At 39.6% G+C, this 23,929-nt stretch overlaps 1 protein-coding gene across 2 annotated transcripts in view; it reads right to left on the bottom strand.

Annotated features, from left to right (window-relative positions):
- Positions 1-3,479: 3,479 nt before the first annotated feature.
- Positions 3,480-23,929, bottom strand: part of BEND4 (BEN domain containing 4) — a 36,127-nt gene continuing 15,677 nt past the window's right edge. The window contains exons 3-5 of one of the 2 annotated variants that reach the window (XM_050947789.1): positions 16,433-16,524; positions 11,363-11,603; positions 3,480-7,646 (exon numbers count right to left, since the gene is read on the bottom strand). In XM_050947789.1, coding sequence (XP_050803746.1) covers positions 7,429-7,646; positions 11,363-11,603; positions 16,433-16,524 — 551 coding nt within the window. In that variant the 3' untranslated portion in view covers positions 3,480-7,428. The remainder of the gene's footprint in view (positions 7,647-11,362; positions 11,604-16,432; positions 16,525-23,929) is intronic. The other variant, XM_050947790.1, reaches the window with a different exon arrangement.

The following is a 23,929-nucleotide window of genomic DNA, read 5'->3' as shown; positions in this document are numbered from 1 at the left end:
AAATTGTTTGCTCTTTGGGGCATGGACTGTCTTTCCAATAGATGTTTGTACAGTGCCTGCTACAATAAGGTCTTAGGTGCTACCATAATACAAATAATAGCCATCTGCTGAAAACAGAAGGATTTGTGATTGTTCATATTTTGTTCTTTCTAGATAACAGCTCAAATGTTTAGATGAAGACAGGTAAAACGCTGCCTGTATACCAAAGCAAGGAATATGGGGAACAAGAAGGATGAACTGAACGTCATGGTACATGAAAAAAATTATGACTTAATTAGCATTACAGAGACTTGGTGGGACATGACTGGAGTACCAGCATTGAGGGATATAGCTTGTTCCAGAAGGATAGGTATGGGAAAGAAGTAGGATGCGTTGTGCTGTACATCAAAAATGTGTACACTTACTCAGAAGTTCCAAGAGGAAGTGAGCAGCAGACCTACTGAGAGTCTCTGGGTGAGGATAATAAGGGAGCAGAATAGTAGCAATGTTAGGGTGGGGTCCTATTATAGATAACCAAACAAGAAGAGGAAGTGGGTGAGGCATTCTACAAACAGGTAACAATATTAGCTAACACAGTTGAGCTAGTATTATTGGGGGATTTTAACTTCCCTGATATCTGTTGGAAGACTATTACAGACTGCCTAGGGAGGTCATAGAGGCTCCTTTGCTGGAGGTTTAGAAAAGGAGAGTGGATAGCCATCTGTCTTTGATGGTTTAGACTTAACAAATTCTGCATCTTGGCTGGGGGTTAGACTGGATGATCCTTGCAGTTCCTTCTAACTCTGTGGTTCTATGATCTAGGGACTAAGGGCTTGGCTTGAATACCAGCAGCAGAATCTCATCAGCATAAAGTGGAGATGTATGTTTGTGCTTTCCCCTTTTGATGTTGTGGACATTGTAATGGCCTCATCTTACTTCAGCAAATGGTTTCACAGTTATATAAAAGTAAAAACACACACACACACACACACACACACACACACGTTAAAAGAGAATTATTAAGGGTGCAAAGTCAAACACTCACAAGTTAGGAAATGTCAAGCTTAAGGTTACCTAACTTGTGAGTCCTTGACTTTGCAACATTGATAATGTTGAGTTTTTTGGTGTGTAGAAAAAGAAAAGTGAAGACAGAAATTCTCTTATGTAGCGTCGTATTGACACTCACATGGGTCATCAGCAGGGCTGGAACTTTAGCTCCACTGCACAGACTCTTTCACTTGAGCCAATGGAGTAACTCACAGCAGTAGTAGGTTGTCATCCTCTATGTGGACCAGCATTAGAGGCAGATAAGACAGACTTTAGCAGTGGGTTGCACAGATATTTGCTGAAAGCAGAGGGGGAATGGTGAGACTCTGGAATCGTGGATTCCATTCCAGACTTTGGAGGGGAATGTGACCTAGTGGGAACAGACTTTTCTGCTGATTTTCCCTAAGCCTTTTCTCCCTTCTTCCCCATCACCTCCAACCTATCACTGTCCTAGTTCTGCCTCTTCCTCAGCCCTGACTCATCAACCAGTCCTGTGCTCTTGTCTGCCTGGTCCCAGACTGCTGCTGTTCTCTTCCAAGTCTCAATCTCTCTTTATTTAGCCAATCCTAGTCTCCCCCTCTTTGCTCTTTATCTGAGTCTCAATCTCCCACCCCATGCCCAGTTTCTCCTCCTCCCAGCACAAGTTTCATCTCCTTGTCCAAGTGCCCAGCCAATCCCAATGCCCTACTCACAATTCCTCATCTGATCTCCCATTGTCGCCCTTACTGGCTCCCCGTCCTTGGCTCCCTCTCTGGGCTCCTCATCCTATCTCAATCCTACCCTAATCCCATCTCTGGCAGCTTATTCCAGTCTCTCTGCCCAGCCAGTCATCGTCCTTCCCCTGCACGCCAGCTCCTTCTCAGTTCTTTGTCTTCCACCTCCCCCTCACTGATTCCTAGCCTAAGGGCTTGTCTACACAGCGTGGCAATGGGCGCTAGAGGGGTATGATTTCTATAGCACACCAATGTGTTGCACACTAACTGGCTCATGTTGACCCTCCTAGCACACGCTACAAATTTCCCAATGTGCATTTGTGCAGTGCAGTCTCCTTGTCCACCAGTTCCAGTCTGCAGCGCAAAGCTCCTCATTCAATCTGTTTCCTCCCCAGTCAAATAGCTTCCAGTCCCATTTTCTCTCCCCCGCTCCCAGTCTCACTCTTACCAGACTCCTTGTGCCAATCTACTCTTTTCTCTCTCTTCATCCAGCTTGTCCTCCCTGTATTCAACTCACAAGGCTTCCTCCTCCACACGTTGCTTGAATGCAGGGGGTCACCGAGAGCACAGGAAGGGACAGGCTCCCTGTTCCAGGGGCCAGCCTCACCCCAGCCTGTAGCTATAATTCCAGAGAAAATCTTTGAGCCCCTCTAGCTCTGGTCTGGAAGAAGCATGCTCAGTCACTCTGTGGTGATAGTGCAGGTAGAATCTGTGAGCAGATGGCGTATGCCCAATCACTTTATGTGGATGGCATATGCACAGTCCAGTCACTCTTAGGAGCTCTGAGGGGATGGTGCGTGCATGTGGAGTCTAGTCAGCATTAGGAAAACAGAGAGGCTTGAGCATGGCAAGGGAGGGCAAAATCTGGAGATTTAGCTGCTAAACACTGAAAATGTCTCTACTGAGCATGTCTGAACTGGCTTATAACTTGGCCAAAAGCCTTATAATAGCCAAATTTGGGCAGACTTTCATGGGAACAGCAGAAAATACATCTCTGATACAAATCCCCTGCCAGATTTCAAGTGCTTGCTCTAAAGCACGGGGCTGCAAGAGCTGTTCAAAGAAAAGGTTGCCAGATTTTTTTTAACATGGGCAAAATAACGTATTTCCCCCTAATGTCATCCTCTGAAATGGCTGAACTGTATTAGCTGAAAATTTCCAAATTCAGCCTTAAGTAGGCACTTGGCATGGAAAATTTCCAAATTCAGTCTTAAGTAGTTACTTGGCTGTTAAAACTTGGCAAAGTTATAAGAAACTAAAAATGTGGTGCTACAATGGGAAGTTGTTTGGCAATCTGAATAATAAACAGTGTTCCTAGCCTTGTCTATAATGGCACAGGCCTGTTCCCCTTCCCACCCCCCAACTCAATAGAAGTGTTTGGAGATGTGACCGTTTGTTGTCATCAAGGCTGTAACTCCCTTACAGAAAGTAAATTAGGCTGTGATTTTCAAAGACACATAAGGAGTGACACACTCAACTTCCACAGAACATAAATGGAATTTGGGCTCCTTCCTATGAAAATCGCAGCCTTAATCAAAGAACCCGTTTGCAGTCAGGTTCTCTCTCTCCATTTTCTTACAACATACAGCAGGGAATAAATATAAAACATTTTATGTCATGGTGAATTTTGGCTTGTACTTACCTTTGTATTGTATTTCTTATTTAATTGTATTTATTTGTGCTCCCCCCCCCCGCTTCAAACTATAAAAACATTTAATCAAAAAGACAACACCACAGCCCTTCATCTACCAATATATTAATATTTCGTCCAAATAGTGAATATCATTGTTTTGACACAATGACATGTTTAGAAAATTGAGCAAACAATTAATTAGAGACAAACTTTTAATTGTGCATTGTTATGCAACAGAACAAATGGAACGAGAGGTACATAATAATAAAACTAATATTCAAATTAGGGATAACACCTGAAATAGCAAACTCTAGTAACAAATGTTTTTTATAATTAAAAAATATTGACTTTAAAAAATTGTCTAACATTTTGAAAAGAAATGTGTGTTGCCACATAGAAAACAATTCACACATCCTATAGAAATTGTCACAAAAACTTAGTCTATATTACACTATGCACTTTGTTATACAGTATCTGGTATTAGGCTGCCCCTAGCTTGTATTTACTCTACACAGTACAATCATCAATAGAAAGTATTCATAGAATTAACTACACCTTAACAATAAAAATATTAGGATTAATGGGATTTTAATCACAGTTTCTCCACAATTATTTGTCATAGAAAATAGAGCAAAGGCAGATTGGCACTAATGGGTATGCAGTACTGCTACACAAAGTTTCAGAGAGGGTAGATACATGAAGGACAGCGACATTAAAGAATATATAAAACAAGGATCTATCTTCCAGAACAATTTTAGAACTATTTTCTGAGTGAGGCGACATAACTTCCTTCTGTTCCAAATTTTCCATGTACATATAGCACTGTAAATTAATACAATACTTTTGAAAACACAGTGGTTTAACATGAATATATATTTGTGCAATGGCTTATATGCTGTTACTTCTGGTCCCTAGTATTCCCTAGAATTTATTCCTAGTTTCTTGCAGTTGTGTTCTCAGTAATACATGTGGATTTGCAATGCAATGAGAATATATACCTTGGACTGGTTAGAATAAGTAGCTGTGAAAGGTTATAAATGAAGTGAGTTTGGCCATGGGGATCATGGTTCATCATAAACCCAGGACAGATTTTTGTAATCTAAAACTTTAAAAAATAAAACAAACACATCTAAATTCTGTCCTCTGCACATCTGTGACTCCCATTTGCTTCAGTGGTAGATGCACACATGCAGCTGAGGGCAGAATTTTGGCATATATAGGTCTGATCCTGAAAACTCACTTACATAGATAAATAGTCTTTACATACATAAATCAGGCCACAAGTTTGGTTATTTTGCACAATAGGAGAGGGCAGTACTGTGAAGTTATACCAGCATTTTAGGGCAGAAGACTGACTACCCTTTACACTAAAAATAAAGCTAGGCTTACTGGCTGCTTTAACAAAATCCTTACAGTATTATTTGAGAGCAGCCAGCTAATGAAGTGATAGTTTTCTCTGTTTGTTATTCAATGTGAAATATTTTCATTTTTAATTTCATACAATTAAACATTTGAAAGAAGCCATCACAATGTTTACAAAAATACATCATGATACATAATGTCAACAAATTTACAGTATAATGCTGACTCAGGCTGTAAATAGTCATTTACAGTATAATCCTGACATGTTTTACTAAGTAGTTCTGGCAAGTGACACCACATTAAAGACATACCTGCAAGACTTGCACTGTCTGACCAACGTACTATCTTCTACTAATTTTTTTAAAGTATAAGTTCTATACTGAAAAGCTACAACAGAATATCTGTACTGTGGAATACATCTGAAATTCTTCCCAAGGAGATCTCTTGTGCCATTGATCTATAAGCAGAACCTTCTCTTTACTAGAGTAGGGAATTCTGTTTAAAAACTAATGGCATAGTCATGCCCAATGTGATTAAATTACTACTTAGTTTTTAGAAATTAAATTTGTTGTTCTAAGTCAAATGAAGATTTTAAAAACCCTTTAAAAACATTAGAAAAAATAAAATTAAGAGGTATTGGATGTTGATGGGCCTAAAGCCTATATTGTATTAGACTGTATCTACAAAGCTATGTACAGAAGACTGTTTCCTGAAACACCATCCAGGTATAGCCTGTTAGTAGCTGCAAGGACAGCATGATCTTGCTCTATAGATGCACTGTGCTGATGATGTGCTTCTTCTCACTGACTGACAGGAGGGGCACACATACAACAGAAACCATTCACAATGGCAGACAAAGAGGAGACAGATAAGATGAGGAAATTATTGCATGGGGAATTAGTATTTGAGAGGATGCCTCAGTACTTCACCCTTGGTCCAGCAGGAGTTATATAGGAGCACCTTGGTTCAGAGGGACCCCTGGTGGTTTTTATGGAGACTGTTGTGTCTTGCTTTCCCCATCCAGTAGTCACCCGTATGGTGGGGAGAAGTGGAGAGATTAGTTGGTAGATCCTCCGTATGCCCACATCCCTTGGTGAGGGATGAGGTGGAAAATACTTAAGAGAAGAGAGGCAAAGATGAGGTAGAGATAAAGGCGATCAAAGATGGAGAAGATTCACCTACCTAGAAAGAGTTCAATATGTCTGTCAAACAGGAAGTGCTGTCTCAGGAAAAAGCTGATTCAAGAATCCAAGAGTGATGGAGAAGGCCTGACTCACCTAAAGCAGGAGGACTGAAAAAATGCTGAAAATGAGAGGGGAGGGTGGTGTTTCTTTGGCGTTAAATGTTTCTAGAGTGCATCAGTTTTTCAAAACTTTCCTACAGTGACAATGTACCCTAATCCTGATATTGAAAATCTCCAGTAAATCGAATTTTTTTACCTTGGTATCTGCTTCCAATATTGTATTCCATTGTGAATCAGCTTCATTTCTAGCACAAATATCTGTTTACAACTCTCAATCAGTCCTGGAGCCCATGCTTAAGTACCCAATAGCCAAAAGGATAAATTGGACTTTTATTATAGAATCCCTCCCTCTATGCACCATTGAGTATCTGAGTATTAGGACCAGCTCATTCCTTGAAACAGATCAGGCAATGAGCACAAAACACAAACAATAGCACAAACAAATGCAAATGTAAACCTTTAAAGCCATAAAATATTGCTGCAAAATAAACTGTCTCCTGAAATGGAAATTCATGGTATAGCAATCTCATTTTAAGGAAAACTGCAGTGATTAGCTCAATACTTTAGATAAATATAGTACACCTCTACCCTGAGATAACGCTGTCCTCAGGAGCCAAAAAATCTTACCGTGTTATAGGTGAAACTGCATTATATCAACTTTGCTTTGATCTGCTGGAGTGCGCAGGCTCCCCCCAGCCCCCGAGCACTGCTTTACCGCATTATATCAGAATTTGCATTATATTGGGGTAGAGGTGAATCTATCAGTTATACAGAGAAATTTTTAATGGTTTAGAAATACCTGTTACTGTTTTGATACCTCTTAACTGAAGGATTCTGTTGCCAATGAGCACTGCCATTTTAGCAGTGAAGTTTAATTTCCTGGTATTGCTGGACAAAGGAAGTATTGTTCAGGACTTGAGTATATAACATGAGATGGAATATTCCACATTTTAAGGTAACTTTTCCAATTTTTCTACACTACTTTCTAGTAAAAAATAGAAGACTACTTCCTTTGTCACAAGCCTCTCAGTTTGATTCTAAACCCCATACTCAGGCAAAAAGAATAGTAGTCAGGAATTTTGCTAGAGTTCAGTTCTGCCCAGAAACTCAGAATTGGGCCCAGTATCAGCCAGCAGACAAGACAGTGACTTTTTGTTTCTTTAATCATTTGATACCTTTTCAAAAAATTAACTTTTCTTTAGAACTAGATGAATGAAATTGCAGTTTTCCTTTGAAGATTCTGTGAAAGGCTTGCAATTTATAGGCACCAAGGAATCCCATAGGCAGGCCTTGAAATGAATCACTTTGTTACCTGGAGCCCTAGGACAGGATGGAAAAGCTGGAATGTTTGCAGTATGAGTTCAAACATGTTTTGGATTCTTAAATGACTTCAAGGAAAGTATCTTTTAATTAACTGGTTGCTATTGTAGTATGGATTTCCTCCACTAACATCAATCTCCAGAGCCATCTTGGATACCCCTATTGAAGATTTCTTTTTGTGAACCTTGATGGTCTATCCCTTCATAATATGAGTTACCATTATGAAGGAAAGTCCCCACTGCACGTCCTTGACGAGCATGTCCTACTGCATCACTGAAAACCTTGTTTATCTGTTCTTCAGATGGCATCCACCAATCAGGGTTGGAAGTGCAATGCATCCTAATGAACTCTGTGGAAAACAGACAGTGATAAGAAACAGCTTATCTTTGTAGCATACACTGTTATTGCCCAACTAGCAAGCGCTTATAGCAAGTAATAAATAGAGTGTTATTGTGACTACTTAAACAGGATTAAAACCTTATGGGAAATGCCATGATAATGCCAATTGAACCTATTTTATTTCTAGGCACACTTATTTCACCATATGAAATAGTGTGTGTATGTCTCTGTGTGTGTGTAGCTACAGAGAAATTTCTCCTTGCTGAAATAAAACAATAAATTTCAGAGAGTTTTATGATATCGAATGAGCAATGCATGTATAGGTTGGTATGAAATAGGAAATGCATTTTATTTGAAACCTGTAATCCTTACGCACTTTAATTTTATTGTGCTTGTATTCATGGGTCTTTATGGTCTTCCTCTGCTGCCTAGTTTAATATCTGCAGATTTCAGCAATTTATAACAATGTTTCAAACAGTATTTCAGATTGGCACCTTTTTCCTTTTTGGGCTATCTCATTTTAAGTTCTAAACTTAGGTTGTGTGTTTCTGGATATGATGTTGGTGTTCTAGAGACTATACTGGCCATTAAAATAGCTAAATGAGACAGCAGGGACTAACTTGCTTTTTCACAGCCTAGCACTGGGTTTATCCATGCATGAGAAACCGAGTAAGCTCAAGTTGTGCCATGTTTAAGCTGGCTATTTAAATGGGTAATGCTTATGTCAAATGGCTATATTTGTGTCACATTCTTATTGTCAAAACTACTACTATTCCGCTTTTTTGTATATGTGAAGTATTTGATCATTAGAATTACATAAGTGGTTTTGACAGGTTTTTAACTCTTAATGCTAGTCAGACCTCAAAACCAGAGATACATAGACTTTAAAATGACAAAATATAATTTTAAAAGTGGAAGCACTTCTCTTTATTTATTGGCTGCACTACATCTTAGTCAGCAGTAGACTTTTATTTATTCTCCACAATTATTTTTTTGCCTATGCAGCAGGGTATTTCTCATTTTACTTTCTAACAGTGACAAGCTATTGATACAACAGGTGGTATAAGTTAAGTTCATTACTGTCACAACATCCTGAGACCAGGGAATGCTGTTATCCTGAGTTGCAAGCTGATCTTTTGGAAAATTGGGACATATGATTTTTGCATAGCTACTCCAGCAATGTGCCTTCAAAAGTGGAATCTATTTCTGTTTTAAATTCCTCTTCCTGTAAATCTGTGCAAGCAATACTGTCCCTGAGGCCTAGTTATGCTTGCATGAGGTTTCATAAAGTGGGATGTTGCTCAAGATAATGGTTACTTGTGTAGAAACAGTGCTACAGTTTAGGTCTGCTGGGCTTTTTTAAAACTTAAAGATGGTTCCAGAGATCTTTCCATAGAAGAAATAAATCTTTAAAACGTTTATAGATGTTAATGTAAGCTTTCAGTAGTTGCCACCTTCAATAGGGATAATCTTTTTAAGGAAAAATGTTATTCCCTCCCCACCCCTGCTCTCCAAAATGTTCATCTAATCTATTTCACTAGGGCTACAAGCAGATTTGTCCATTTTCTTCCTCCAAAACTCTTATTAATCTCTTTCAAGAAGCAGCATCTACATTAGACTTCTACAGAAGAGACTATCTAGGATGTGCCATGTAATTTCAGAAGGCTACACTGCCTTATGCTACAGAATTATGGGCTCAGACTGACTGAAAATATATCTTTTTTTCTTTTGTTGAGTGGAGAAAGAATGACAAGCAAGTAATAGTTATAGAATACTACCACTTTTGTTTAGGAATAATCATTTCTTTACCCGCCACCAAAAGGAAACCCTTTAATTCCTCAAGCACCCTTCTTAGCTCTCACAGGTCCACCCTTGTGTTGTCAGTAAGGCAGGTTAGAAATGGCTCTCTGAAATCAGTTTCTCTGGCTGCAGACAGATAAGTAGTTCTCACTTCTTGCCATGAACCCTGAGGGCCAGTCCAACATTATGCAATGCCACGGATCACTCATACTACCTTGCTTTTAAATGGATAGGGCTAGAGAGGTTCATTTGGATCCCTGGCACTGCAGAAAGTTGCACTGCCCGTACACTGCCTGGCCAACCCAAGCTATACTAATTTATAAATCTCTACTGAGCAGTTTAACAGGTACAATGGACCCCAGTCATTTTGACCTCCTGTGCAAGATTTAAAATTATTTATGGAAATGCCATTTTTTCCACAGAGCACTACAGGGTACACACATCAATAGTACATGTCTAGTGGCTCAAAAATGATAAAAATTTCCGGAGGGTGAAGTCTTGCCCATTGGCTGCCTTGGGATTGGAGAGAGTGCAGGGACAGAAGGGGTGGCCGACAGGGGTATGTGAGATGCCTGTTAAAGCCAATAGGTATAACTGAAGGTGTCACCACCAATGCCCCATTGTCTCTCTGTCCCTGCTCAAAATCTGGCTTGACAACTGAGGAAGGCTATAATGGTGGTAGAGTTGGTATTACATTTCTGCTCCTGTATAAATTACCAATTGAAATTTAAGAAATCTTAGTAAAGCCTGATGCACTTCTGTTCAACTTTTAAGTCCTTAGTTTCCAGGGAACTTGACACTCTGAGTCCAGCTCCAGACCTCTCTATAGCATGCTGCATACACTGAAATGCATTTGCCCCACTTCTTTTAAGCTCTGATAATTCATTTTATTTTGTTTTAACATCTGGTGAATCTTTTGTGTAGCAGAAAACACCATGCCTCAGTCTGAGCTCACGTAAAAATAATGCTTTAAATGTATTACGTGGTTACGTAAGTATATCACAATTAAAAGTCTGCTCTGCCAGGCCTTGTTAGTTACTTCTAATCTAACTGGATAGAAATTCAGTCTCAAATGTAACCATTCTGCTGCTGGTGTTTTCCCTGTATTTTCCTTTTCATTGCTTACTAATAACTTCATAGATTTTATGTTGTCAATCGCTTCTGAATGACTTTTTGCACATGTAGTGCTATGAAAGTTAGGTTAATTTAAAAGAATGAAATAGATATTATATTTATGAAGTGGACACTAAGACTAATGACAAGGGCTTTTTTTAAACCAAGCTAGTTAAAATGTTTTATGTGGACCATTATAAATGCTGACAACAAGCCTTAATAAAATATCAAAAAAACAAAATAGGAATTGCCATAGCAGATCAGAGCAGTGGTCCAACTTGTTAGCAAGAAACCCCATAGTGAACAATTATGAAATAACCTGCCTCTGAGTTAATGTTGGCTTACATCTTCAAGAATGAGGTTTATATCCCTTATAAAATTTATACACACACATTGTATAAAAATTCTATCTAATTTATATGTGGATGGTCTCTTTATCCATATAAAATGTCCAGTCCTGTTACTAAGCTCTTGGCTTAAATGCTATACTGAGGCATTGAGTTTCATGGTTAATTATGTATTGTGAACGACCTTCTGCTCTTCTATTATAAGAGGATAAATAGGATTATTTGATTTACCTTCTCTACACCTTATCATGTAGTCTCTTATTTGACCCCTCTCTAAATTAAACAACCCCAGTCTCTTCAATTTCCCCTCTCCTGGAAGTTTTTCCATGTCTCTAACCACTTTTGTCATCTGTCTCGAAAACACTCTCTATTTCTGCTGCAGTAAGCTGAAAGCTTATATTGAGCCAGAGCCAATGTGGTGAAATGAGATCACATATGGTGGACACTGAGCGAAAAGATGCAGTACCTCTGAGACATGTTACTTTTACTGGATCCAGAGGACGTCTTTCAGGACCTGTCTCTCCTGACTGCACTGACCTTTTCCTTTTTCCAAGGCCGCATGAGTACTTAAGCTCATCAGTTGTGAAAACAAATCTGATGAGATATCGAAGTAGCCGCCTTCCATCTTTCTTTGAAGAATTTACAGCCTCATCCCACTGTTTACTAGTGATGTAGACAGGATAGTTGTTCAGCAACTGCTTGCTTCCCTGGAAAAGTTAAATATTTCTATTATTTATTTTACAAGGCAAACAAGTAAAGACTATGTCAGTTGCAAAGAAAAATGTTTTTAACTAGCTCAGATGCTGACAATGAGATACCTACAGAAGTGAACAATTGCTCATACTGAGAATAGGGACTTTTAAAATTACATTTGCATTTTCTATAACAAAACCCAGTGAGTTATGATAAATGCTTTTTGAGAGAGAGCTATTTATATCTTGAACTTTAAAAGGTAAGCTAAAAAGTGTGAAGATCCACCGATAGGGGATATATTTCAATATAACCTTTCCTTCTTAATCTATTAAAATGTGCAAAAAAGTTTTTGAAGAGTTGTGATAACCTTAGTCCCAGATTTGGACCTTAGCGTCCAAAATATGGGGGTTAGCATGAAAACCTCCAAGCTTAGTTACCAGCTTGGACCTGGTACCTGCTGCCACCACCCAAAAAATTAGAGTGTTTTGGGGCACTCTGGTCCCTCTGAAAAACCTTCCCTGGGGACCCCAAGACCCAAATCCCTTGAGTCTCACAACAAAGGGAAATAATCCTTTTTCCCTTCCCCCCTCCAGGTGCTCCTGGAGAGATACACAGACACAAGCTCTGTGAAACTACACAGAGAGACTCCCCCTCTCTGTTCCCAATCCTGGAAACAAAAAGTACTTTCCTATTTCCCCAGAGGGAATGCAAAATCAGGCTAGCAATCCAACACACAGATCTCCCCGATTTCTTCCTCCCACCAATTCCCTGGTGAGTACAGACTTAATTTCCCTGAAGTAAAGAAAAACTTCAACAGGTCTTAAAAGAAAGCTTTATATAAAAAGAAAGAAAAATACATACAAATGTTGAACTTTAAAAGGTAAGCTAAAAAGTGTGAAGATCCACCGATAGGGGATATATTTCAATATAACCTTTCCTTCTTAATCTATTAAAATGTGCAAAAAAGTTTTTGAAGAGTGTGATCAAACAGGTCTCTTTATGGCAGTCGACAGTTCGCTACTTCAGAAGTGACTTTTTACAATCTATTTTTATAATGAATGTATTACTTTTTGTTGAACACACCTAAAACCTGACAGCAGTTGTGTTGCTGTGAAAAATATAAAGAAAATAAATAAACCTGAACTATAAAAAAAACTAAAACCTTCATTACTATTAATGAATGCCACATTAACTCAAATTATAGCTTTACTCAAATTATAGCTTTACACAAATGCCACTATGTCAACAGGAAACAAATCTTACTTTTAGCCTTCATAATTTATGTGTGCTTTAAAATTCCAATTCTAAATAGATGCAAAGGGACTAATTATGGGAATTTCTGTAATCCATACAATATTTATAAGCCAACTTTGGTCAATTGCACCTAAACAAATTTACTTTAGTTCTTGTTGCCTGTAAAATTCTACAGCACAGGACAAATTAATTAACCTAAGATCTCAGTTTTAATTTACTTGTTCAAAAGTAATTAAGGTATTTAAAGAACAATATCCTAGAGACTCATTCACTTTTACCGCTACATACATTTATTGCAACTTATAAATCTAGCACTGTTTCACCAAATTAGGCCGGCTTCATAAAAGCATTGTTACAGTAAACACTTTCAATGGGAGTTCATTAAGAAAATGTGTTCACTGAAATACTACTCTCTTTTGAATTAGTGGAATCCGGGGCACTCTACTGCAGGTGTCACTTGTGGCCCCCTCTCCTAATGCAACACTATTTGTTTACAAATAGCTAGTGCACAATGTGAAGTTAAGAAAAAATAGTATAAAATTCTTTCCCCTCTCCCCAGCATTACCCACATATTTATAAGGCCTACTGGGAGATGGTTTGGGGGGTTGTGCCTCAGATACCCATTACTTTTTATTTTTTATAAGTTTGGTAAATCTGTGGAAAACTCAGCAAAAGCTCAGAGTGGTCCTGGTGTATGGCTCATCTGCACAAATCATAGCTTGGGGTGAGTGTGTAAAGCTAGTCGAAAACTAACCTTGCATTTTATTAATCCTATTGCTACATGTGATGGGGTGGACTGGGCCCAGATGCCCCTTGATGGAGGCTTCAGGGTTCTACCACACTCCATTCCAGAAAGGAACTGTAGAGAAGTACTCCAGTCTGCCTAGAGTGACTATGGGGGAAGCAGCCAATCAGAGAGGCTGCAGGGAAGCAGCCAATCAGGGCCCAGCAGGCTAGTATAAAAAGAGCTGGGGCCAGTGTAAGTTTAGTTGCTCCTAGAGTTGGAAGAGTGTAGATGGTATTCCTAGCTGTTGAAGAAACTACAAGACCTCTGACAGAGCAGTTGCAGGGAGGGACCATGAGAGCAAGAATGAACTCTTGGGTGGCTGCTGGGACTGAGTACAAGACTTCAGCCCTATGGGGTTTGTTTTTGTTTTCACAGACAGACTGTGTATGACAGCTAAAGGGCTGAGTTGCTGAAGACACACTACAATTAGAGAGAAAAAGAGTGCAGGCACATGCACTCAGCCAGGGGCTGCTCTTGGGAGGTGGGTGCCACCCTGTTACACTATTTCTGGTCGGGGCTCTCTGCATCATATTGCAGCAGCCTGTATTAACTTATGCCATCTGCAAATTGCTCTGAGGGGCTGATATCATAGTCAAGGAGCACTGTGGTGCTAGGGCATCATGGCCACAACCTCTGTTCCCAAGCCTCACTCCCTTTCCTCTGCTATGTTGGCAGTAGGGAGGGGGAATGGTCTAAGATTCAGTGTGTGAACTCTGTGTAACTAGAGGATCACCCTTATGCTGAGATGATCCTTCCTGGGCCAGTTTCACCACTGAGTGGCCACAGGAGTATCTGACCCACAGTTTTTATCAGTAACTTGCTCATAATCCTTCATGTATAAAGCAAGTTATCCTCCATTTCTAGGCTATTGGAATTTACTTGTTAAACTATTAGGTGCATATAAAAAATTCTGATAAACTGGGAAGAAAATAAACTGTAGGTGTCCATACTAGCAAAACATATGAACTCCAAGTATGACCTTTGAACCACTGCAGTGCCAATTAGGACTGTGGTCCTGTCATCTCTCTCAAGCTAAGCAAGATCTGGCCTGGTTAGTAATTGGATGTGGTCTCACTACGTTCACTGTGGATTAAACGCTTTGCTGAATTGGGGCCTCATTAGGTAGCAAATTGCCCTGAAAAGTTAGCGTGGAGTGGAAAGCATTGTGCTGACAGAAGTGCAGTCTTTTTAATGCAATGTAAAAAGGCCCTGACTGCATGTGGTCATCTAAGACCTCATGACACTGTACTTGAGAATCTGTGTTAAACTTGACTTAATTCCAACTATATCCCCTCCCTCCTGAAACTACAGTGTGTTAGGGTATTTCTCTTCAGTGCCTGTCTAAAGGGGCTGTAGTACTGAGGTGCTCTGTTAAACAGTTGCTATATTCTAATCCAGATGATAGCTACATTAATTCCTGTGTATTTAAAACACTTTGGGGCAAAAGACTCTTGATAAATGTAAGCTCCATTTTGGAGCATCTGACAGTAGTGAAAACAAACTAACTAAAAGACAACATCCTAAAGAAATACAGTATAACAAACATATACTGGAGGAAAGATTCAGAGTACAAATGAGTTCATGCTTATGCCTATACATGAGTAAATTTATGAATAAAAGATTAAACTTCATATTTTTTTAACTCAGTCAAAAATCCTCTCCCATCATAACAAGTTATCCCCAGTGGATAGTTACAGAACAACCAGTTCTTACAGTGGCTTCAAAACTCCGGTTAAGCAAAAAAAGGGAGAGAGAAAGGAAAATGAGAGCTTGGAATTCTTACTGTGAACAATCTCTGATAAATGCAGGTTTCAATAAAATCAAACCACTTGGAATAAAATAAGGTGAGAAACAAAGTGACACCACTCTTGGGGGCAGATCCTCTGATAGTGAAAACTGCCATAGTTCCACTTAAGTCAGTTTAGACCAGCTGAGCATCCACTCCTTGCACTGTATCTTCCATGTATATGGGAGAAAGCAAAGTCTGAACGGCAGAAGTTCAGAATTACTACACATCTTCCCTCTAAGTTGCATGTGTGGTGGACAGTTGGTGGAGGTGTTTGAAAATATTTACAGGAAGAGAGAGCTGTCAACTTCAGATCTGGGCATTCTAAAAAGGTTTACACACCAAAAGCCATCTTTCCCAGATATGTTCTTTCTACGTCTGGGTTGAAGCATTTTGGGGGGGGCAATATTAGGGAAAATTGCTCTAGAGCTGATACACAAGCCATATTTATTCTTTGGATAAGTGGAGGTTTTAGTCTCCACGGCTTTCAATATAGTATGTTTCAGCAACAAAAAACTCTTTCGCCCCCCACCCCCAACTCAGTGACAAGCATTTATAATGTCCATCTTTTTGTTTTGAATCTATCAGAAACGTTAGAGACATTCTAGAGAACAAAGTCTGTAATGTGGGATTGTTTGAGATATGAAGGAAGTCTTATAACCACATTTCAGTTTCAACCGTCTTAAGTCTGACTTTAATGGAGATGTCTCTGCCTGAGGAAAGATCAGAGAAAAACAGTCCATTATGTTACAAGTATAGTGTGTATCGGGGGAAGGGAACATGGCTGGATGGAGCAATTTTGGATTAAATTAGTAGTGGCACTATTCCATTTTTTTTAGTGTTATGTAAATCCAATAACTTGTTGCATGTTGGAAATGAGTTTAATGCTAGATTTTTATACATAATTTTACTAGTAAATATAGTCTTCCAGTACCTACTGATTTATTGACCTATACATTTCTTTTGAATGAAATTTCAAATGTAAGTATATATAGCTCATGTTCATCATATACTACCTCTGTTGGATGGTCTGTTGGCTGAGGTATCATAAGTTGGTTGTGATGCTGAAGTACAGTCTTCAAATAATCTAAAACAGTCTGGCAGGGCACTGCATGAAACAAATTGCAATTACTATAAATTAGCTGTCTAGCACAAAATAAAACGTTAAGCTTAAGTCAAGCAGTGGTTTCTGATATCTGTTGTGAATGCCTATAAGATTTATTTACAATTGGAAATGCCCATCCTTTTGGTTTGTGCAGTCATTTCATTCAACAAATATATAACAGCTGATGTATTTTTGTGTGTGTGTGTGTGTTGAGGTATCTGAGGATTCTTCTATTTCTGCCCACTACTTTTCAAAGGTTTTCCATTTAAATAATATAATGCTTACAAGTCTGAATTAAGTCAGCAACAATGACAATGAAAAAAATCTCTGCACCCTGTAAACAGCTCAAACCACATAAGGGAGAAAACATTTCTTGGACTTAAATCATACATTCAATATTAATATGTAAACATGCTGGAATGTGTCTGAAACTGCAGACTGATTACAGTATGCACATTTAATAATACATAAACTTTGGTTTATTTTCTTTCCTAAATTTGTCACAAAACCAGGTATTATGGAAACAGTCTGATTGCTCTTTCCTCCCTTCCCTCCCCCACCAAACACTCTCATCCATTTCAGTTGTGGTATCACCATCGTATTCTCCACTAGTGAGGTGATGGGTTAATTAGGTCTGATTCAATTATAGGTCTCTCTTTAGCAGATTCTGCCACATCCCTGATTGACTCTGAAGTATTTTTGAGATACAATGCTTTATTCCTGAGCCTGAATCATTGTAGGAGAATTAAACTAATAGCATTATGCTTGACTTTTGTAACACTAAATAAATACATATCATTTTGTATGTATCAGTTTTGTAGGGGTTGTTCTTGTAACAGTGGTAAAATACTTAACGGTCTTAGTAGCTTTGGCTAATGGTCCCAGGCAAGATATTCAGAAGTTACTAGTAATTTTGTATGGCTCTATTTTTGGTTGTCCAACCTGAGAAACCTAAAAGTGTGCTCAACACTTTCTTAAAATCAGGTTCTTTCAAGTTGTCGCAAGCGAGACACTCCAGAACTGAAGCTCTGATGTCATTGTTCGTTCCTGAAAATCTTGGTGCCAGTTTGTCGTCTCTGTAGGCTTTGACCTTCTGAAGGAAGACACAATCTTACTTTGTGTTGGGTTTCTTAGAGCCCCTGGTAAACTTACTCAAGCTTCAATTTGTCTTACCTTCCTCATATTTTCTTATAAAGTTATGTGAGATAGTGGCAACTTAGAAAGCTAGCTTTCTATCAGCTCAATTTCTCTGGTGACTTCACTACTTGCTGTTAGCACACCAGTGTAGTACCTCAGAAGGGAGTGTGGTGACTACAGAGCAATATTGTTGAAGTAACTGAATAAGAGAAGGTGGATGATTATTTATGAGGAGATTTCTACTTGTCCATTCTTGTTAGTTACCAAGATATTTGTAAGAAATTAAAGTAACTACATGACACTTAGTCGACATGCAAATAATTTTGTGAAATTCCTTCAACTTTGGTAATATGCTGAATGCCCACCATAGCTATGCTCCAAAGGGCCGTTGAGAATATTACTGAATGACCTTCTCAGTCTAGCTACTGAATGTAACATATTGATGAAGCTGAGAAAAAATTGTTACAAAAATCTGTAGTTCATCTTTAAATGCACTCTAAATATTCCACTCATCACCTCAGAACTGAACAAACAAGTCTGATGGTAACTTGAGAGAATTATGAGGCACTCGATATCTGGAGGAGAAAGTGGTAAAGAAGGTTTATTTTTATGTATGGGAAGGTTATTGGGGATGGGGGGAAGGGAAAACCATCTAGCGTGCCTGTTTTTTTAAAAGGTGGTTGGGATGCTTTGAGGAATGAGGTCATGTTTCTGGGGATCTCTCCTTACATCATTTGTCAATTCCAAACACAACCTGCTTTGCAAGGGGAAAGGGAGGTTGCTGAACCTCCTCATCTGACTGGGATGAAGCACTGACTCAGGGGAATTGGAGATGTGTGAGTTGGAGACATTGTTTGGGTATGGGTTTGATGGGCACTGTAAGGGAAGCCCTTTCTATGGGATTTTATTTTTGTTTTTACTTATGTGAGGCTTCCAAGTTTAATGTGGGGATCTTTTGGGACTGATTTGTTTGTATTGTTAGAAGAGGTCTGGTGTTTCTTTTAGGGAAGGAGGGCGGAAGAGAGATGGTGATTTATGGAGCATTTGCACTCTGCCCATGGAGTTCCCACACCCCTTTAATAGCTGATCAGGTGGTTGAGATGGCTGTGCATTGCTGCCATAGATTGGGTAAGGAAAAAGGGAGAACTCATGTTCTTCAATCCCTGTGGGAAGGCCCTGAGAAGCTGAGACAGGAGGAATCCTTTTTTAGACCAGTGTTTCTCAAATGTGGCCATCGTGGGGCCACCAGGGGCTTTTCTTGTGGCCACAGCATCCTGGACTGTGATTGAGGGGGGTAAAGTAGCGGCACCTCCCCCTCCCTGTCGCTCCTGAATGCACCACCTTGATGTTGGTTGCCGGGGCCACCAGCAGGGGTTGGGCCCTGCCCCCCTCTGGAGACACCAGGGGCACAACACTGGAGAAGCAGGCAATCTGTGATTTCCCCACCTTCCCAGGGGTGGTGGGGCTCAGGCTTTGGGCTTCAGCCCTGAGGTGGCGGGGCGGCAGGCTCTGTCCATGGGGCTGCAGACTCCATCCCCAGGCCCTGTCCCCTGGCCATGGGTCTTCAGACTACAGCCCCCTGCTGCTTCCCTGCCTCCCTCAACCCCCTATCCGGGGCTTAATTTGTCCCTAGGCTTGCCAGGACTGAGTAAGTCTGCTGTGACAAGTGATACTTGTCTGTTTCTTAATATCACTTGTCACAACAGACTCACACACATCCAAATCATTGAAATTTATTTATTGCTAGCTCGTATGTATTTATTTGTTTTCCCTAAAGCTAATTAAGTATTTTAGGAACAAGTGAGAGCAGCCCCCAGCAAAAGTTGGTGGCCGGACTCTGAGGCCACCAAACGTGTCTTGAGAACCCCTATTTTAGACAATGGCAGAGTGGATTACATTTATCTATCCCACTGGCCTTGTTTGGCGTCTCATTTTAGAAGGGCAGGCTTCAGTTGATGGGAACTTACTCCTTTAGCTTGTATTGTTCCGTGCAAGCTTAGTGGCTAATAAATCCATGATGTAATCCTGTATAAGGCCTGACTTAACCTGCAATCCTGGCCGGACAATGTAAGAAGGCCTGAATAGTTTAAAAAAAGTGCTCTCCAGATGGACATTTTGGTTTAGCATGAGTTGAGTGGATAAGGGAGATGCTGTATCTGTGCTACTTCCATCTGACTGCAAGCAGAAGATGTGCCTCACTCTGAAGATATTTATTTTGTACCTGTTCGTTTCATGAGATTCTCAGGACAGGGTTAAATTGGGAATAGCTGTGCAGAGCTGCCCTGCTGAGTTCCCAGACAAGATTAACAAACTATCTAGACCGATGCTGAAATCACTGAGAATAACTGTCCTGGGCAACTTTAATATCCATGTAGATGACTGCTCTCTGGCACTCAGGTGCTATGGTGAGGGGGTCAGTGTAAATATCTAGATAAAATTCTTCACCATTGACTGGAAATTTCATGTGACTTGTCCATTGGGCCCATGATTCTCACAGAAGGTGAAAACAAGCAGGAAGAGGTCACTTATTGCTGATTGCTAGTATTTTCTAAAGGAGAAGGTAGATGCTACCTGAATTCAGATGAATAACTATTCGAGCCCCTACTCAAATGACCATCTCTTGCTACTGAAGATCTTGGTAAATATTGCCCCATCTTATTTTGCAAGCTTACTGAGGAGGTGGTGTTCACAAAGCCATTGTGGCATTTGGAAGCCATAGAATTCCTTGATCCTTATAAATTAGGATTCAGGATTGGGTGGAGAATGGAGACTGAATTTATTTCTGTGGCTTATTATCCCCTACTGGCAAACAGCACGGATCAGGGTGGTCCTGTTGAATCTCTTAGAGTTGTTAGCAGTGTTTGATACCATAGAGTGAATTTATGTAGAACCAGTGTGGGACCCCAGCAAGGTGGATGGGATCTCATTTGAGTTTCCATTTCTATTGATTGGAGGGAGGGAAGGAGAGAGAGTGTGTGCATGCATGTGTGGTGCTGTATGATTGAACATCTCTTCTGAGGGATCTCTGCTGAAGTTATTCAGGGCTGCATTTATGCCTGTTATTTAATATATATGTAAGGCTAAGGGGGCAGCCAATGAACCCATTTGGACTGTGGTGTCATCAGTAGGCTGATAACATGCAGCTCTATAGCTTCTTAATCAAACTCAGCTGATGTTATGCTGGTGCTTTCCCATTACCTGCCAGAAATATGAAAGCAAGTGGCTGAAGCTCATGTTTATAAACATACATAAATTCTTCATTTTTCATAAAGGTGGAACTGCCTTTGGTCCCAAATTGGATGTTAATATTGTTAAAATGGTTGGGGCATATTATAACTACAAAAAACACCATATACCTTGCTGGTATTGTGAGACAAACAGCCTTTTGCTTCCCTGACTTCTCAACTGCCAGATTCCTTGCTTAGTTATGCTGGTTCAGAAGGCAAAGTTCACATGTTAACAAAGCTCTAAAAAGCACAAATAGGGTAGTGGAAACATCAACATTCAAAGCTCTAGTTTTGCATACACAGTTCAATTTTAAGTTATCTGGGCATTCTTTTATGACTCTAATGGTATGACTTTAAGAATAAACACTCCCTTTGCTGAAAGTGGAGCCATTTTCTCCAAACTCTCTGCACCAAGAGTTATTTTACTAAGGCTTTGCGTTTGAGAGTGTAGAGAGTCATTTAAATCGGTCTAATTAAAAATAATTAGATCTCTGGGAGTTAACAAGGTCATAAAGGTCAGATCTCTAGGTTTTCAGGCTTAAGAAACTATCCACTATGAATGATGGATTAACAGCAAGGATCCCTGCTTACTATACCCAGTGGGAGAGAAGCTACCACAGAAGCAACAGTTGGTTGCCATGATATAACATCTGCAGTAAATATGTGGGTTGGGATGAATTCCCATTTAAAGGAGCCACTGGGAGTCTGCTAGCTTCTGCAATGTTGTAATTCTAATTTTCTTGCTCATTAGGAAGATGAAAGATCAACTGTCTTTATTCACCAGCTTGATTTAATGTACAATGTCAATGATATGGAGAAAGTCCTAAAGGTGGCAAGGCAACCTGGAGAAATAAACTCTCAGGTAAATATCAGACTTCTTCCTATGGCCCAGAGCTAGTAAAAAAGCAGAAGGGTTTTTGAAGAAACTAAATGTAAATTGAGAGAACTGGGTCATACATAAATTTTAGAATATTCAGCAAAACTCACAGGATGACTGACAAGTAGACAAGCTCTGTGGAAACAAGACAAGCATAAGGTGATGTTGGAACTTCACTGTTTATTGATCAAAGTAATAAGACTTTGCAGCTACTCTAAGGAACTAGCTGTATTACAGTTTGCTTTCTTGTGTTGTATAAAATATGTTTAGGGGCACTGCTTGTGATGGTGTTGACTATGTTGTTTTCACATTTCTAAAAGAGTAATTCGCTGGGCCACTGACCACAGAATAAGAGTAACTGGCGAAAAAAAACTACTCTAAAAGGACTTTGTGCACACATGCACATATACACATCATTGATGCCTATTGGTGTTCAGCTCTGTAATATTCATGGTAGCTGAAACATTTAACTGGCGTTCCTCTGCCATTCAGGTTGAAATGATGTCTGGCATTATTGCCATTTTATGCCTCCCTTCATATGGTACGGTCTATCTTTAAATACTCCAGACAAAAAAATCAACAGTACCTTCATTTCGGTCTTATCCCTAAAGGAGATTTCTCTATTTCATCTCTGGATTTGAATGCATTTTGCAAGTGACTGATGTCCTTGTTTGCTGGACCTTGAGAGAGTCTTCATTTTAAAACATGTTAAGTTCATTTTAGGGTATGTCTGAACTGGGACTTGACTGTCAAAAAGATGTAATGAACAATGTTTATAACCTCCCTATTTAGAAAGTACATGGTAGTACAGATTTTTGGTCATATAAACTGAGTTGCTTTTCACCTTGATATATTTGGACAAGTACTCTGAATAACGTGGATTGTATTATTTTTATCCAAAAACACATTTCACTAACAATTTGCATTCACAGAAAAATGTAGATCTTGGAGCTGAGATTCAAAGGGGCCAGGGGTAGACAGGAAAGAACCCATGAAGTGGTGAGAAGCTGAAAGATGGCTGGAGCTGCTTGTGAAGAAAAGTGATGAGGTGCAGTGAGGTGGAGAAAAGATGATGAGAGGACCCAGAGGTTACAGCAGTATAGGAAAAAGTCTGTATATGTGCCAGGAATTCATGGTTTTCATGTTTGTTTTCAAAACTGCTGACAATTTGGTATTTTTGCAATTTGATGGCTGAATGAATAAGATACATGAATGAATGAATACTGAGAATAGCATGTAGAAAGTTAATACAGAGCAGAGGAATCAACATCAGCTGGAGAGGGGCATAGAAGATCAGGCTAATTGACCTATAGTGGCAGTCAAAAGCCCTATGTTACCAGAGAAACACAAGAGAACTGGTGGCAAACCATCCCCTAACTTGAAACATCCTACTGTTGCTTTCTAGGTTGCCCCGGTATCTGAAAACCCCTTCTTGCTCTTGTTGTCACTTTTGTCCTCTCTTCTTCTTTCTCCCTACTGACTGGTTGTCCCCTCCCCTCAGCCTTTACATCGCAGTTTAGACTGTAAGCTCTTCAGGGCGGGGCACTCTCTATAAACCTCTTTACACATTTATATTGCTAATGAATAATAAAGAACCTTGAGCCAATAAAAATGACTAGGTAGAGAGGGGCAGTAGCTACTATAAGTTTAACTAGAAGATTAGGAGTTGCCCCCACAAAAACTAAATTTGAGGCACAATTCTCCAAAGGGACTTTATTCTAGCAAGGTTGATCCATAACATTTTACAAATTTTGCTCTGATTTCCGTGGCTTGCAACAAAAACTCTCCCACAGCAACTTTCCATAGAATTTACTATGCAAACATGAAGCATGGGGAAAAAAATAAGGTTAATAAGGCCCATAGCAGCAGAAGATACTGTAGCATGTATAGTAATAGGAGTATATGGTGTAAGAATTTGTGTATTTGAAACAGACTGTTTTAGCAAACTAAACCAGAGCCATGAAGTTGCAAAGCAAAGCCGATAAAGCAGCTATACCACACAAATTCAAAGGGTATTCTGACACACTAGTCCTTGCAAAACATTCATTAATTTAATTCAAGGTTTGCTTAGTAAGATGACTTCACACTTTGAAGCTGGAAAGCTGATCAGGAGTGGAGAGATCAGATTAAAATGTTCAAAGCATCAACAGAAACTGAGACAGTGGTT

The sequence above is a fragment of the Gopherus flavomarginatus genome, chromosome 3, assembly GCF_025201925.1.
Source record: "Gopherus flavomarginatus isolate rGopFla2 chromosome 3, rGopFla2.mat.asm, whole genome shotgun sequence".
Classification (NCBI taxonomy): Eukaryota; Metazoa; Chordata; order Testudines; family Testudinidae; genus Gopherus; species Gopherus flavomarginatus.
This window is presented reverse-complemented; position numbering and strand designations above follow the sequence as displayed.